The sequence below is a fragment of the Cervus elaphus genome, chromosome 5 (genome assembly GCF_910594005.1).
Source record: "Cervus elaphus chromosome 5, mCerEla1.1, whole genome shotgun sequence".
Classification (NCBI taxonomy): Eukaryota; Metazoa; Chordata; class Mammalia; order Artiodactyla; family Cervidae; genus Cervus; species Cervus elaphus.
This window is the reverse complement of record NC_057819.1, coordinates 122,207,679-122,222,608: the sequence shown is the minus strand read 5'-3', so window position 1 is coordinate 122,222,608 and position 14,930 is coordinate 122,207,679. Positions and strand designations below refer to the sequence as shown.

The 14,930-nt window shown below is 57.4% G+C and overlaps 1 protein-coding gene across 1 annotated transcript; it reads left to right on the top strand.

The window, feature by feature from the left end:
- Window positions 1–2,492: 2,492 nt before the first annotated feature.
- On the top strand, window positions 2,493–6,702 carry UTS2R (urotensin 2 receptor). Its single transcript, XM_043905124.1, has 2 exons — window positions 2,493–2,757; window positions 5,146–6,702. Exon 2 carries the CDS (start codon window positions 5,230–5,232, stop codon window positions 6,382–6,384), a length of 1,155 nt encoding a protein of 384 aa, XP_043761059.1. The 5' UTR covers window positions 2,493–2,757; window positions 5,146–5,229; the 3' UTR covers window positions 6,385–6,702.
- The last annotated feature ends 8,228 nt before the right edge of the window (window positions 6,703–14,930 follow it).

Below are 14,930 nucleotides of genomic sequence, written 5' to 3'. Positions count from 1 at the left end.
GACTGGTGAGGCTATGTGGGCCATGTCTGCCCAACTCTGGACTCCTTCCAGTCTTTGCTCTCCTGCAAGGAGCTGACTTAGACTCTTACAGGTGCATTGAGGCCTGTTTTCCCTCCACCCCCAGTCCTACTCCCTCCCCTTTCTCTTTCCAAGGCATTTTTCTTAGGGGCTGGGGGGACAGGACAGTGACAAGACGTGCCTCTGACAAGTCTGTGGTCAGGCTGGGTGGGCACCTGTGAAGAGACCCCATGAAGCCAGATTCAGCCTATGGCATCTCATTTTCCACCTAATTTAGTAATCCAGTTGGAAAAGAGTTCTTGCAGAAAAATGATCATTTCAAAATATAATGAACACATTATATGAAGAGCAAAGCTTTAAAGTCACATTTGGGGAAAGTGGGAGCTTTATGATTATGATTTATGATTTAATGGTCCATAAAAATGAATCAGAGACAGGCTCAGTCATGCAACTCTTTGTGACCCCATAGACTGTAACTCGCCAGGCTCCTCTGTCCAGGGAATTCACCAGGCAAGAATACTGGAGTGGGTAGCCATTCCCTTCTCCAGGACATCTTCCCTACCCAGGGATCAAACCTGGGTCTCCTGCATTGCAGGACAATTTCTTACCATTTGAGCCACCAGGGAAACCCCATTACATGCAGAGCAAAGCTTTAAAGTCACATTTGTGGAAAGTGGGAGCTTTATGATTATGATTTAATGGTCCATAAAGTGAATCAGAGACAGGCAGAGTTAAGTTTGCAAAGAGCACAGTAGATCTTAAGAGATGTAGTCCACTAACCTGAGGACAGCAGCACCAGCTCCCTGCAGGATCCTGGCCCTCTCTCCTCAAGCCCCAAGCCCCACCATTGCAGGCATTCAGGTCCTCTCAGGTCCAGGCTAAGGACACAGTGCAATAGAGGAAGAGTTTCAGATAATCTCCCCGATGACGTCCCTTGAGAGGACATATCAGCCACCATCACCTTCAGGTTTCACAATATTTCCCCCTCCTTCGATTGGCTCCTGTCATTCACACTCAGGAGAGCCCAGCCCCTCCCCTGCCGTCCATGGGGTCTGTCTGACATGCACGATGGATGGGTGTTTGTCCTTCCCTCGTGGTGCAAACAGAGAGGAGGCCATGGGCTGTGTGGCCTGTGTCTCTGCAGGACATCATGACCAGGAGATGAGACCAAGGCTGCTCTGAGATGGGCAGGGAGCTGACCAACACCTAAACAGATGCTGTCCTTGATCATCCATATTTCCCAGCCTGCAGCCCTGAGGGCCTATGTCAAGCCAGGCTGCTCAGTGACCCCAGCAGCTAACCCTGGCTGTGTTCCTGGAAGCTTCTCTCTGTGACCTGGGCTTGCCCTTGGTCACAGGGTGCTTGGACCAAAGGCAGCAGGTGAGCCTGAACACCATGAGGCCGACCAGCCTGAATCACCTGTCCACAGGGCAGGAGGATGAGAAGAAGACCTGCCTATGAGTCCACCTGTCCGAGAGTAGCAGTGGGGTGACTCAGGCACACCCCCATACCAGCAGCCTCCAGGCTGAGGGTCAATGAGGAGTGGACAGCAGTGCTCCCTGAAAACGGAGTCATCTGGAAAAGATCTGACAACTAAGGACGGTTAGGATTTTTCAAAGAAATAAAGAAAGGACCATGATGCATAAAAGGAACAGAAAATTATAAATCAAAATATTCATAGCAGCACTAGCCACCATCACCAAAAGAATCCATCAGGGATGAAGGGAAAAACAAAGTGGTTTATCTTCAATCAGAAGATACTCTTCAGTCTTCACAGAATACTCTTCAATCTTGAAAAGGATGGAAACTCTGACCCTTGCTACAACATGAAGGAAGCTTGAAGACATCGTGGCAAGTTAAAGAAGCCAGACGCTAAGGGACAAATGTATGGTCCCACTCACAGGGGGTCCTTAAAGTAGTGGAATCCATGGAGACCAAAGGAGAATGGTGGTTGTCAGGGTCTGGGGGAGTGGGATGTGGAGTTGTCAAATGGGGACTATAAAAGGTTTGCCTTGATAAAAGGTTTTGGAAATACTGACGAGTGCAGATTATGAATGTCTTTAATGACACTGGGTCCTGGCCTCGCATGGGTCTCTCAGAACCACCCTCCACCCAGTGCGTCCCCACCAGGTGCAGGGGAGGGTCCAGGGCTTGACTGACAATCTAAATCCGAGTCCCAGGCTCAGTGTCCGAGAAACTGAGGGGTGGTGGAGTGCTGAGGGCGAAGGGAAGCAGAGACGCTCCGTGGTGGGGCCAACCAGGCTGGACTGAACTTCACCCCACGTATGCGTCTGGGGTCCCAGCTGCGACCGTGATCTGCCCTCTCGCTTTGCCACCCCCCCGCTACCGCCCCTGCTGCCCTCCCTTCCCCGGGCCTCCGTGGCTCCCCCCACCGCAGCGCATCCTCGCCCCCTCTCCAGCCGCCCCCCTCCCCCGGGTTATTAATATCCGGGCCGGGCGCTGGGCCGCCGCGCATTCCCAGCTGGCAGTCGGGCAGGTGGCGGCGACGACAGGGGCCTGGGCGCGGAGCGCGGCTCTCCGGGCGAGACCGGCGGGCGGGCTCCCCTCCACCACGCGCCCCTGGAAGCCCCCACGTCCTCTGCGCGCCTCTACCGGGCAGAGCCCTCGGAAAGGTTTCCGTGCCGCGCTGAGCGTTTGGAGACGCTTGGCGACGAAGCGCCAGTCCAGAGCACGACCCCGGGGGGCTCGGCGACCACACCTGACTGCCCGGTGACGGAGGTGGGCGTAGGCACTGCGAGGGTGCGGGGCGGGAGCAGGGGCAGGGACCCGGGGCGCGGGGCGCCCTCCCCGCCGGCCCGCGCCGTCCCCGGCAGGATCTCTCGGCCACAAAGCCCTCCCAGCGCCCCCTGGGGAGATGCGCGGCGCTTCGGAGGGTGGCGAGCGAGCGTGGAGGTGTACGCGGTGGGCTCGGCGGCTGTTTCGCGTCCCTCCTGGGAGGTCCTCCGCCAGGTTCGCGGCAGCCCCTGCGGGAGGGCTCTGGAACCCCGACCACTGGGGACTGCGGCCGTGGACGGCGCCTCGAGCCGGTAGGAAGGACCCCAGCTCCCCTCGCCAGGCCCGACGCTGGGCCAGGTCCCACGGGCAGGGGGCCTAGGACAGCGTCTCTGCACCCAGGTTGCCCATCTGCACCGAAGGCTCAGACCACGCCACGCCGGTTGGACAACCCGAGTTTATCCATGTTAGTGCGAACGCTGTACCTGTAGAGGGAAAAAACCGGGAGCCAGTTTTATCCCGCCACATTATCCCTGGATGTGGGGAGATCGGGAGATAAAGGGGCCTCTCCTCTCATTCAAGTATTCAAGATTTAGCTTTTTTTTTTTTTTCTTATGAGGGTAATTTTCAACAGTAAGCACGGGTCATGGGTATGCAACTCCAGGAGTTTTTACATGTCTGTGCTTAGTCGCTCAGTCCTGTCTGACTCCTGGGGTCCCCATGGACTGCATAGCCCGCCAGACTCCCCTGTCCATGGGGAGAATACTGGAGTGGAGGAAAATGCCCTCCTCCAGAGGATCTTCCCAACCCACGGATCAAACTCAGGTCTCCCGCATTGCAGGCGGATTCTTTACTATCTGAGCCACAGGACACCTGTGTAACCAGCGCCACATGAGGACATAGCAAATGTCCATTCCCTGGAGTGCTCTCTGGTGCCCCCTACCAGTTGGCACCCTCTTCAACCACTGGTAGAGATGTTGCCTTTTCCCCAGCTTCAGGGAAAGGGAATTACAGTGTGTACTCTTCCTGTGTGCTTCGTTTCTTCCCCAACCCCCCAACTCAACTGAGCATATTTGAGTTTCATCAAGTTGTTGGCTGTTCAATAATCTCATTTTCTTCATCGCCTTGGAGCATTTTTATGGGGGGGGGGGGTGGTGTCACAGTTTCTTTATCCACACTACCATTCATGGATGTTTGGGTGGTTTCCAGATTCTGACTGCTATGAACGTTCTCACTCTTGCTTTTTGCAGCCATTTGCACTTATTTTTCTTGGCATAAACCTAAGAGTAGAACTGCTGGATGAGAGGACAGACGCGTGTCCAACTTTACCGAGGGTGCCAGTGTTTGCCACAGGCAGCTGCACTGCTCTCGTCCTCCACTAGCAGTTCAGGAGTTCATTTCCTTCATGTCCTCCCAGCAGTTTTATGAATTTCCTGTTCAAATTTTGTCTTTTTTTTTCTTTCAGTTGAGTCATTGGTCTTTATTGATTTGTAGTTCTTTCACGTATTTTGATTACTAGTTCTTTGTCTGATATGTGTCTTCGGATTATCTTTCCCAGTCCATGGTTTACATCTTTTACTCTCTCAGTGAAGTTCTTAATTTTCATGAAATCCAATTGGTGGGTCTTTTACTACAAGCACTTTATGCTCTTTTTTTTTTTTTTTTTTGAGAAATTTTTCTTTACCCACGGTAGTGCAGATATTCTCCTACATTTCTTCCAGAGCTTGATTAATTAATTGATTTAATCTATTACATACGGGTACACAGTCCACCTTGAATTGTTTTCTTGTGTGGTGGGAGATAGGAGTCAGGTTTATTTCCCCCATGTGAATAAAGGAAAATTATGAGGGCTTTCCCCTCTTTATCTAACATATTTTCCTATTTGAAATTTAAAGTTGGCAGATATTACTTTTGCAATCTGAACAAAATGTACTTTTTTAAAAACATGCAGGAGAACTAAATGGGGAGGAAGACACAGGGGTCAGCCCGGCTTCTCTGCCCTTCACGGATGAGGAAGTGAAGAGGCCTAGTGAGGACTCCTGGTTCATCCAGGAGTGAACCATCCTGGATTATGCCTGCTGTGCCCTGATTTTCAGGAAAGGCCAGCCAGCTGAGAGGCCTTTGAACTTGCATTGTGGTCAAGGGTGGGAGTGCTACTGGGGCATGCATGGGGGCAACTGGTCTGGGTGGTTCTCTGGTCTCCCTGGATAGCTGGGGAACTGAGGCAGAGTGTTAGAGTTCTGCACCGGAGAGTCCCCAAAGGGGCGTCACAGTTGGTGAGCCCTGTCCCTCTGCAGGCCTCCCCAGCCCGGTGGGAACTGTGGCCTCTTATGGCCTCTTGGGAGTGGGAAGGGGTGCCTGACCTGCATCTTTAATGAGCATCCTCTCCCGCAGGACAAGCTTGTTACCCACAGATGCCCCCTCTCTGCCTAAAGGAGCAGCCGGCCCCAGCCCCAAGCCCAGTGTGAGGTGGCAGAGATGGCACTGAGCCCAGAGCCATCGAGCAGGTTCCCGGTGCCGGCTACGATGGGCAGCGCCATGCCCGAGCTGCCTGGTGCCCCCAATGCGTCCTTCAACAGCTCGTTGGCCAGCCCAACGGAGCCCAACTCCCTGGAGGACCTGGTGGCCACGGGCACCATCGGGGTGGTGCTCTCGGCCATGGGCGTAGTGGGCATGGCAGGCAATGTGTACACGCTGACGGTCATGTGCCGCTTCCTGCACGCTTCGGCCTCCATGTACGTCTACGTCATCAACCTGGCGCTGGCGGACCTCCTCTACCTGCTCAGCATCCCCTTCATTGTAGCTACCTACGTCACCAAGAGGTGGAACTTCGGCGACGTGGGCTGCCGCATCCTCTTCAGCCTGGACTTCCTGACCATGCACGCCAGCATCTTCACCCTGACCCTCATGAGCAGGGAGCGCTACGCCGCCGTGGTGAGGCCGCTGGACATGGTGCAGCGTTCCAAGGGCTACCGCAAGGTCCTGGCGCTGGGCACGTGGCTGCTGGCACTGCTGCTGGCACTGCCCATGATGCTGGCCATCCGGCTGGTCCGCAGGGGCCACAAGAGCCTCTGCCTGCCAGCCTGGGGCCAGCGCACCCACCGCGCCTATCTGACGCTGCTCTTCGGGACCAGCATCGTGGGGCCCGGCGTGGTCATCGGGCTGCTCTATGTCCGCCTGGCCCGGGCCTACTGGCTGTCGCAGCGGGCCTCCTTCACGCAGACGCGGCGGCTGCCCAACCCCAGGGTGCTCTATCTCATCCTGGGCATCGTGCTGCTCTACTGGGCCTGCTTCCTGCCCTTCTGGCTGTGGCAGCTCCTTGCCCAGTACCGCGGGGCCCCACCGCTCGCTCCCCGCTCTGCCCGCATTGTCAACTACCTGACCACCTGCCTCACCTATGGCAACAGCTGTGTGAACCCCTTCCTCTACACGCTGCTCACCAAGAACTATCGTGACTACCGCCAACGCTCGCTCCACAGCAGGGGCACCGGTGGGCCTGTGGGCGTCCGCAGCCTCCCGCAGGGCCACACCCGCTGCCAGCGCGGCTCGGGTCGCTCCGTGTCCTCCAGCAGCCAGCAGGCCACTGAGACCATCGCGCTGTCCCAGGCGGCCCGTGGGAGTCTCTGCGTCTGAGCAGCCCCAGCCTCCCTGTGGGCCCTGGGGGTAGGCCGTGGGGAGTGGCCCCCCGGAGCCCAGTTCCTTCCTGGACCACCCTCCCCACTGTCTGCCGCCCTCCCCCAGTCCTCTTCCAGAAAGCTCCGGGCTCTCCCTCACCCCTCACTCACTTCAGCTCCATCAGCGCAGCCACTTTCCTCAGAACGCCCAGAAGTGCCCCCTGCCCTGTCCATCTGTGAGGGTCTGCAGGAGGCTCGGGCCCAGGGCCAGCTCCTGAAGACCGTGGTGAGTGGAGTCTTCAGCGGCCCCCTGCAGACCTGAGTGCGTACCTGACGTGGGACCGGCTACACTGTGGCAGGTGACACCATGTCCCCACACGAGCTGCCTGCCTGGGACGCCCCTCCTGGCACGAGCGCGGCCGCAGTGGCACCCGTTCCTCCCAACTGCCATGCGGTTCCATCCCTCACAGCTTCAGCACCTGGAACAATAAACGCCGAGCTCCCTGAGCCTTGTCTGCCGCAGCAGTGTGGGTGGGCTGTCAAGGGAGGCAGGACCCCCAGGACGACCTCCTGCACTTGGAGGAGCCCGTCTGCCTGACCGGGGAGGGGACACGTCTGGCCGTTCGGCCTTCCTGACGTGGTGGACGGGTGCCGTCTGGCCTGAGCCAGGCCCTGGCTGTGGGGCCTGAGACGCTGGGGCGACTGAGGCGGGGAGCCACCGGCCTCAACCTGCTTAGGGAGGACGGGCGGCTGGGACAGCACTCCAGGGCAGGAACTTGGAGCCCAAACTGAAACCACGAGCCAGAATTACTCTCCTATTTGCAGCTCACCTCCCTCTCCCTCCCCAGACCTTGGGGGGACGGTGGGGGGTGGATCATATACAAGGCACATAGGGGTTTAATCTCATGCCTCCTGTGTACAGCATCCCGGTTGGACCTCCTGTGGACACCAAGACCATCAGGCCCTGCCCACAGAGAGCCAAACCCACGGGGAAAGGTTTTGGACCTACCCCAACCCCTATCCCACTCTCTGGCAACCAGTTCACTCCACACATGCCCCTAATTCACATCCCACACCTGGGCCCCAGCCAAGGCTGCACGCACACCAGACTCAAGGCCTTGGCTGGACCCTAATGTGTGGGCAGGAGGAGATCTGGCCCCTAAGTATGGAGTGTGAGGGGCCCCACTTGGGACCCCCAATGTTTTGGGAAGAAAACAGCCCAAAGTTTTCACCTTGATCAAGACCCCAGGTCTCTGCTTCCTGAATCCTGACTCCAGGATTTACCCAGAAGGCCTCAAACTTGGAAAACAGAGACCCTTCCCCACCCAAGTGTCCCTGCAGTCCCCATTCATCTGCACATGTGAAGGTGTTCTTTGCACTATTTCTTGGCGTGATGCTGAAGAACTTACATTTTTGGCCCCAAATTTAAGACCTGAGTACCCTGATTAGCGCTCCTGGGTGGGCCGGCCAAGCTTCCACTGCCAGGCCTGGGACAGCTGCGGGAGCTGTCTTCCCACCTCCCACTTAGAAGTGCCCCCCACCATCCTGCCAGCCTCTGGGGAGCCTCATGATAACAGCCTGAGTGTTTCAGAGTGCTTAAAAATGTCCAGCAGGCTCTCATGCCTGTGTACTCACTCACACAGCCACGTGGAGACTCCTGGCCTACTACATCTTGGCCGACCTCTCTGGATCCACCGCCCACAGCCCCTCCCTCTCCCCTCACCACAGGCCCCCAGGACCCACCAGTCAGGGACCGGTGATTTATGGAGGCTTAGTCTGGCTCAAGACCCACAGTCATCCGCCCATCAGGCATGGTGCCTGGCCCTTGGCAAGCCGGACAGCAGAGAGCCCTGGGGTGAGGGGCCAACCAGGGCGAGCTTGTGTGTGGCTAGAATAGGGCTCTAGAATAGCAGGTCAGGGCTCCTGTTCAAATGCTACAGCTTTATTGGGGCAGTTTCACACCATAAAACTCACCCACTGAAAGTACAAGTAATGATTTTCAGTGAAAGGACAGAGTCATGTAACCAACATCACAATTCAGTCTCCAGGCATCTGTCAGGCCAGGTGTGCGGGCACAGTTGTGTCTGACTCTTTGTGACCCCATTGGACTGTAGAGCCCGCCAGGCTCCCCTGTCCTGTCAGGCAGGAAGCTCCAAAGAAATCAACCAATAAGACAGATGTATAAATATTAAAACGTTCTTTGAAGGAATAGGCATAGTGATTAAGGGACTGGCATGTCTGGGATCCATTGGCAGGTGGGGCAGCAGGCCTGCGGGCTGGAAACTCAGGCAGAAGACACTGCAGCCTTGGGGCAGAATTCCTTCTTTCCCAGAAATCTCAGTTTTTACTGGAAGACCTTTAAGTGCCTGGAGGAGCCCCACCCACCATGTTCCGGGAACAGACGCCCTTTTGTAGCGTGGGCAGAGCTGAATGTGCCCCCGTGGATGAACACGTGTTGGTTGTGGGCATTTGAGGTACTTCCACCTTTTCCCTAAGTGAACAGGGCCACTGTGACCACCCGTGTGGCCATGCGTCTGGTGCCCCTCCAGTCGCCCTGCGTGAGGGCTCCTGGCCTCTTGGTTTCATCCTGCCCACCCTGCCCTCGCTCTGGGCAGGCACCGTTTTATGACAAAAGAGCAGCTGTTCTGGGTAAACTCGGATTAGAAACAGGTGGCCCTGTGATGGTGACCGTCTCTCAGAGTCACGCATCTGCAGGGCTGGGGCCCTAGGCCTTGCTCGATGGGTGGTGGCAGGCTGGTGGGGGGAAGGGGCACCCTCCTTCCCATCCGTATCACCTTGGCTCCCAACAGGGGTGAGTCCAGGCTTCCTTACCTCCAGCTCTGTCCCAGGAACCTGGAGTGTCCCCACCTGGTAACACGTACCGAGGGAGGGGCAGGCAGCAGGACCCCTCAGGAGAAGGGGACATCATCATGGCCACCTTCACTGTGGATCGTCTTGGTTCTACGGGTCGTCTGAACCCTTATGACCAGTTTCCCATGTCCCCAGAAAGGCACTGGACAGGTCACTACCCCACATCCCCACAACCTGGGGAAGGCCATGACCAGGTCTCCTGTCCCCTGTCCCCAGGAAGACACTGACCAGGCACATCCACAGGCCTCACATCCTGCTGGGAGGCTGGGGCTTCTCCAAGGGCCGAGTATTTCCCAACAGTTCAAAGGCAGGGAGGAGGGCTTTGAACCCGGGGTTCGCTCTGCAAATTGACTTGTGTTTTCTGGAGCTTAAGACCACAGGGCTTTGCTGGAGATCTGGCAGTGTGGACACCATGGGAGGCAGTGTGGATGCCATGGGAGCAGGTCATAGGGAACAGAGCCAGGGAAGCCCCAAAGGGATGTTCACCCCTGGGCGCTGGGGCCCTCTGACCTTAACCCCCACACACCCCAACCACAGTTGGGGCCTGATAAACCCTGGGGCCTGTGGTGAGGGGCCTTGTCCTACAGAGCCCTCCCTGGGGTGGGCTGCTCCCCGCCTGCCTCCTGTCCCTTCCCTGCCTGCCCCAGAATCTCAGGCCCCCACAGGTGCCACTGGGCCTGGGCCTCTGCTCAGGCATCCTTCCCGCATTGTCAGGGTCCCCAGTGACCCAACAGTCTGTACTGGACGTCCTGGATGACAGCCTCTGCTCCTCCTGAGCAGGAGACCACCAGGCTTTACATGCAACTGGGGAGGGAGGGAGCGGGACATGGGCCACCACTCCAGAAAATGGTGACAGTGTCCCTGTCCACTCCACAAGCATCAGACCCAAACTGAGCTGCTGAAACCAGGTGGAGGTCTCACCTGGGGCCACCGCCTTGCTGGGCAGAGGGGCCAGTAGGGAGTGTGGAAAAGGGAGGAGGGAGGGAGGAGGAAAGGGAGGGATGGGGGAAGAGAGGAGGAGGACGGGATGGTAAGTGAGTAGGGAGGATGGGAGGTGCAGCGGGTGCTCCTCTGCAACAGCACAGGATGTCAGGGCCTAAGAGGACCTGCTGTCTGAGTCCAGCCCAGGCCTCCAGGGCCGTGGTGGTTAGCAGTGGGGATGAGCAGGCTGTCGACTATCTGATGGATGAGCATTCAGGCTGAAGGTCACCCAGGGTGATGGATGAGGTCTCGGCATTTAAATGCCAGCCACCCAACCTCCAGACTTGCAGATGAGGAGCCAAGACGCCAAGGCCAGGCTCAGTGCTGGCCACAATGCTCCTGACAGCTTACAAAGCACCACTGCACTGACTTGGGTCCCTGACCACTGCCCAGGGCCACTGCCAGCCCGCACCCTGCATTGGGGGAATGAATTTCTTTTCATAGATTGCCGGGATCCCTCTGTGAGACACTAACTGTGCTCCAATGGAATGTTTTGTGAATATGGATTTTGTTCCAGCAGGGCTGCCGTGAATCTGGGTTAATAGGGTACAGGCTGGATGGGGAGGTCTTTGCTAGGGTTGGTACGTGAAGCTCCTCTGGAAGACCTTGGGCACAGGGCCATGGGGACTAGGTGCCCAACTGCATCAGTGCCAGGCCTATGGGCATGTCTCCCCATCACATCCTCAGCTCCTGCACCCTCTTCCCTGAGTTTTCCCACCCCACTCCCCTTAGTTTCTATAGCGAAAACAAGGAGTGGGGACAGTGATCAGGCAGGCTGTGGGGTCTGTGACTAGGACAGTGGTGGCCGGCACCCACTGGGGAATGAATGAATGAATGTATGAGTGGACAAACTATGTCCCTCTACGAGGGACCTGCTGCCCTCTCATATTCTGTCGTCTGTCCTCCTGGAGATGGTGGAGGGGGGAAGGAACCAGGGGCGGATGAGTTCACAGCCGAGTTCACAGCCAAGCTCGCAGGAGGCAGGGGCATCCAGGAGCCTAGTGGTGGAGGCTCTGGTGATGGATTTACCAGGTGCAGGCACATTCCTGCCCCGCAGGCCGGACAGTTTCCAAGAGGCTCAACCTTGGCCAGGATTTGGTTGCTGACCCCGCGGGCTTTTTCAGACAGGAGAGTGGCCTGTCCCAGTCCACAAACTTGTGCTGGGAGTCCCTCCCTCCCATCTTCCTTGGGTCCCCAGGGGTGAGAGGCAAAGAGAGCCCAGCTCTCGCATCAGCACACACAGTGCTCAGAGTCACCGGGCTACACGCCCGAGACTGCCGCACTTGGTGTAAATTTCTCATCAACAAAGAAACACACACAGGCCAAGTTTCTGCTACCCCTAATTTTTTCAGGAACTCATTCTTTGGGAATTGGATTGCACCTACAACCAGTAGACACCGCTGTTTACCTGCCCAGGGAGTTCTCTCTGCTTTTGTAGACCATCCTTTTCAAATAGAGCTCGGGGGGTGGGCAGTACCAGCGACAGGGGCCCTCCCTGGTAGGGTGGCCCAGCCAGTTGGCAGAGACCTGAACTCTCACCTGATTCCACACCTGAACACGCCCACCTGAAGGGCCAGGCTTGGGGGCAGGATGCTGGGGTTCCTTTCCAGCCTGGAGAAAACCCTTAGCTCACAGGCACCTCCACTTACATACCCACCAGGCAAGAGAGAGGAGGGAGCTCAGCCAGCAGAAGGTGGGAGCCCCCACCCCACATAGGGGGTGGGGATGGCTAGAGTCTAGCCTGGGCTCTATACATCCACAGACCACCAAACTGGGAATATGAGAGCCCCGGGGCCACCTGCAGGAGCAGGTTTTTCCATTGGAATTCCAGACGGATGACGCTCTGAGCAGGAAGACCGAGAGGTTGCCAACGGCCAGCAGCCAAGAGCACCAGACTCCTGCCTTTCCCAGGCTGGCCGAGGGCCCAACCCTATGCAGGGGGTGGGGTGGGGGGTTCTCCTGGGGCCAAGCGAGGAGAGCCCCATCCCCTGAGCTGCACAGGGCGGGCCCCCAGGCTGGATGGCTCTGTCCTGCCACCGTTCCCCTCCCGGAGCTGTGGAGACGGAGGCCTGGCGGGCCTGAGTGCTGAGCGGGATCAGAGCCAGGAGGCAGCTGGGTGTTCGGTGGCCCAGGAACTCCAGTCCACCTCCTCTGCCCTTCCTCCATGTGCAAATTCCCTGGCCCCCCAGGAGGGCCCCTCAGCGAGCTCACCATTGGGTCATCTTTTTTTTTTTTTTTTTTTTTACAAAATTCTGTTTATTCTCACTTCACAGCTGACGAACCAGGCCACGCGGGACCCACAGGAGCCAGGAGCACCCATCCTCAGCTCAATGGGTCCACCCCCTTTGCCCTTCATGGCCTGGGGCACCCCGCAGTGTGATTGAAAGCCCAGAGCCTGGTCTCAACCCAAAACTGTGTGTCAGTGTGAAATACCGAGGCTGCCTGGGCATCAGAGTTGACTGCCCCATGCCAAGATTCTTCCCCAGGGCCACGACAAGTCGAGGCCAGGTCTGGGGCCTGATGGGGGATGGGGAACCTCCATTTCTGCCCTTGGTCTCCCAATGTTCCCCACTCCTCTCCTCATCCTGTGCCCTCCCCAAGCTGCAGCAGATGGGCAGCGCTACGATGGACCGTGTGTGCCCCATGATATGCCAGGCTGAGCCGTGGGCAGCTGAAGCCCAGGAGACGTGGCCAGGAGGTGGTCCTGGTGCATGAATGATTACAGGGAGGGGGGAGGAGCTGAAGGAGTAATGTAAGCCCACGTGCCCACCTGTAAGGGATGTGGGAGGGCTGCCTGAGCTGACAGTGAAGTTGGGGTGCCAGCTGGCGTCTCCTGGGCAGGTCCTGAACCCGGCTGAGGGGTCCGGATCCCCCTCTGAGGGGTCTGTGCCTGAAGCCCAGCTCCAGGAGGCAAGACCCACGCACCCTGGATGCAAGGCCTCAGCGAGGGTTCTGAGGAGCTGGTAGGCATGGAGGGCGGGGGTCCCCAGGAAATAGAGACCCCACCCCAACCCTGCACTGTCCTCATAGAGACACAGGCACAGGAGGACACCTGATAGGGCCCACACGGGGTCTCACTGATAAGATGGCTCGTTATGTCGACCTTGCAAACAAAGAATAAATCACAGTGATCCATGAGACTGGCCAAATTGCCCAAACGGCATCCTGTTATCTCACTGGCGCCTATCTTCTCAAAGCTGCGAGATCACCAGATTCCAGACCTCCAGGTACATGACCATCCCTTCAGAGAATTTTTCATTGGTGGGGTATAAGTAGGACTCCGTCAGAAATGGAGAACGCTGGTTCTCCTTAAGAGCCAGTCACCTTCTCTTTTCCCTCAATAAATTTCCTTTTCTTGCCTGACTACCCTGCTCACTCTCTTTTTCTCTGCACTCACCTTACAATACCCACTGCTCGGCCCCTACCTCCCTGCCACATCCCCCTCACCCCACAAACCTTGCTAGTGCCTCGGAGTCCCTCCAGGGCAGGGAGAGGGGGAGGTTTGGCTACGTGGGGTGGGCAGGGAGGGCGTTGAGGGGCCGGGGACTCTGGGAGCGGGCAGCAGGTATAAGCACATGGCCCGCTTTTACCTGGGAAGGAGGTCTTAGTCCAGGACCCACCCTGGGTGTGCAGAGACCCTGGACAGCGTCCACCCACCTCCCCTTCCTTTCTCCTCCCTCCTCCTCCTCCTCCCTGTTCACCAGAATTTTTCAGGAATAAGGTCCTTCCTGAGTGCCCCCCAGCTCTCTGTTCTTTATCAAGGGGAATGGGAGGAGATGCATAAGTGCCCCCATGTCTGGGAAACCTAGGAACAGTTGGCAGGGGCAAGGGGCTCAAGCTGGGCACCCGGCCAGGTGTGTGGCCACAGCAAGATTCCAAGCCCCCGCCTTCTGGGTTCACTGGGATGGAGGGTAGTAGCCACGACTCCCAAGCTGCAGGGGGGAGTGGTGTCCCTGATGGCCTCAGGAAGGGGCGCTGACCTGCACCCCCAGCCCCACTGGGATCTGCTTGGCCTCAAAGGTGCTGAGATGGAAGGAACATCAAGGTGGGGCCACAGATCTGCAGGAGACAGAGCACGGCCATCCACCCTGGTCCAGACCCTTCCCACTACTCTGCAGGGCATGGTGCGCTGGCCAGCAGGGGTGGTTCAGGCCCCCAGGGGTCAACAGTTACAGAGGGGTAACTGGGGGGCGGGGGGCGCTGGGATGCTAGAAGCCTGAAGGGTCTCTTCCGGGGAGGAATGGGGGCTCTACACTTCTCCTGAAACTCAAGATCAAGATAAGAAACTGGTATTTACATGTCAGTGCATCTGAGGAGACCCTGAGATGGGTTGGATGAGGACTGAGGATGTCTCCCTCTTCCCCGGGGCCACCAGGAGTCTCCAGCCTGAAGTCTGACTGATGTCTGGTTCACTGGTATTCTCCCCTGCTTGGCCTCAGCCTGCTATTCCATCTCATCTGCTTTACTGGTTTGTAATTTGTCGACATGTCTCAGATTGTACACATGCTAGGGGATAAAATCTTGCTGCCCCCACCTGCTGCCCATCCCCCTCCACCCCAGACCCTCCTTTCCAGGCTGAGCACTGCTAGGGCCCAGAGTTTGGTGTGACTGGCTTGGTTTCTGGAAAATGCTGCGTCACTGCAGACTCACGTCACTGGAGTCTTAGGTCCTTTGTCCCCTAGTCTCAGGGATGAGCAGAAGTGTCCCCACACT

Bases quoted from the DNA above. Each gene is read 5' to 3' on its own strand.
- UTS2R (XM_043905124.1), top strand. From the start codon at position 5,230: ATGGCACTGAGCCCAGAGCCATCGAGCAGGTTCCCGGTGCCGGCTACG.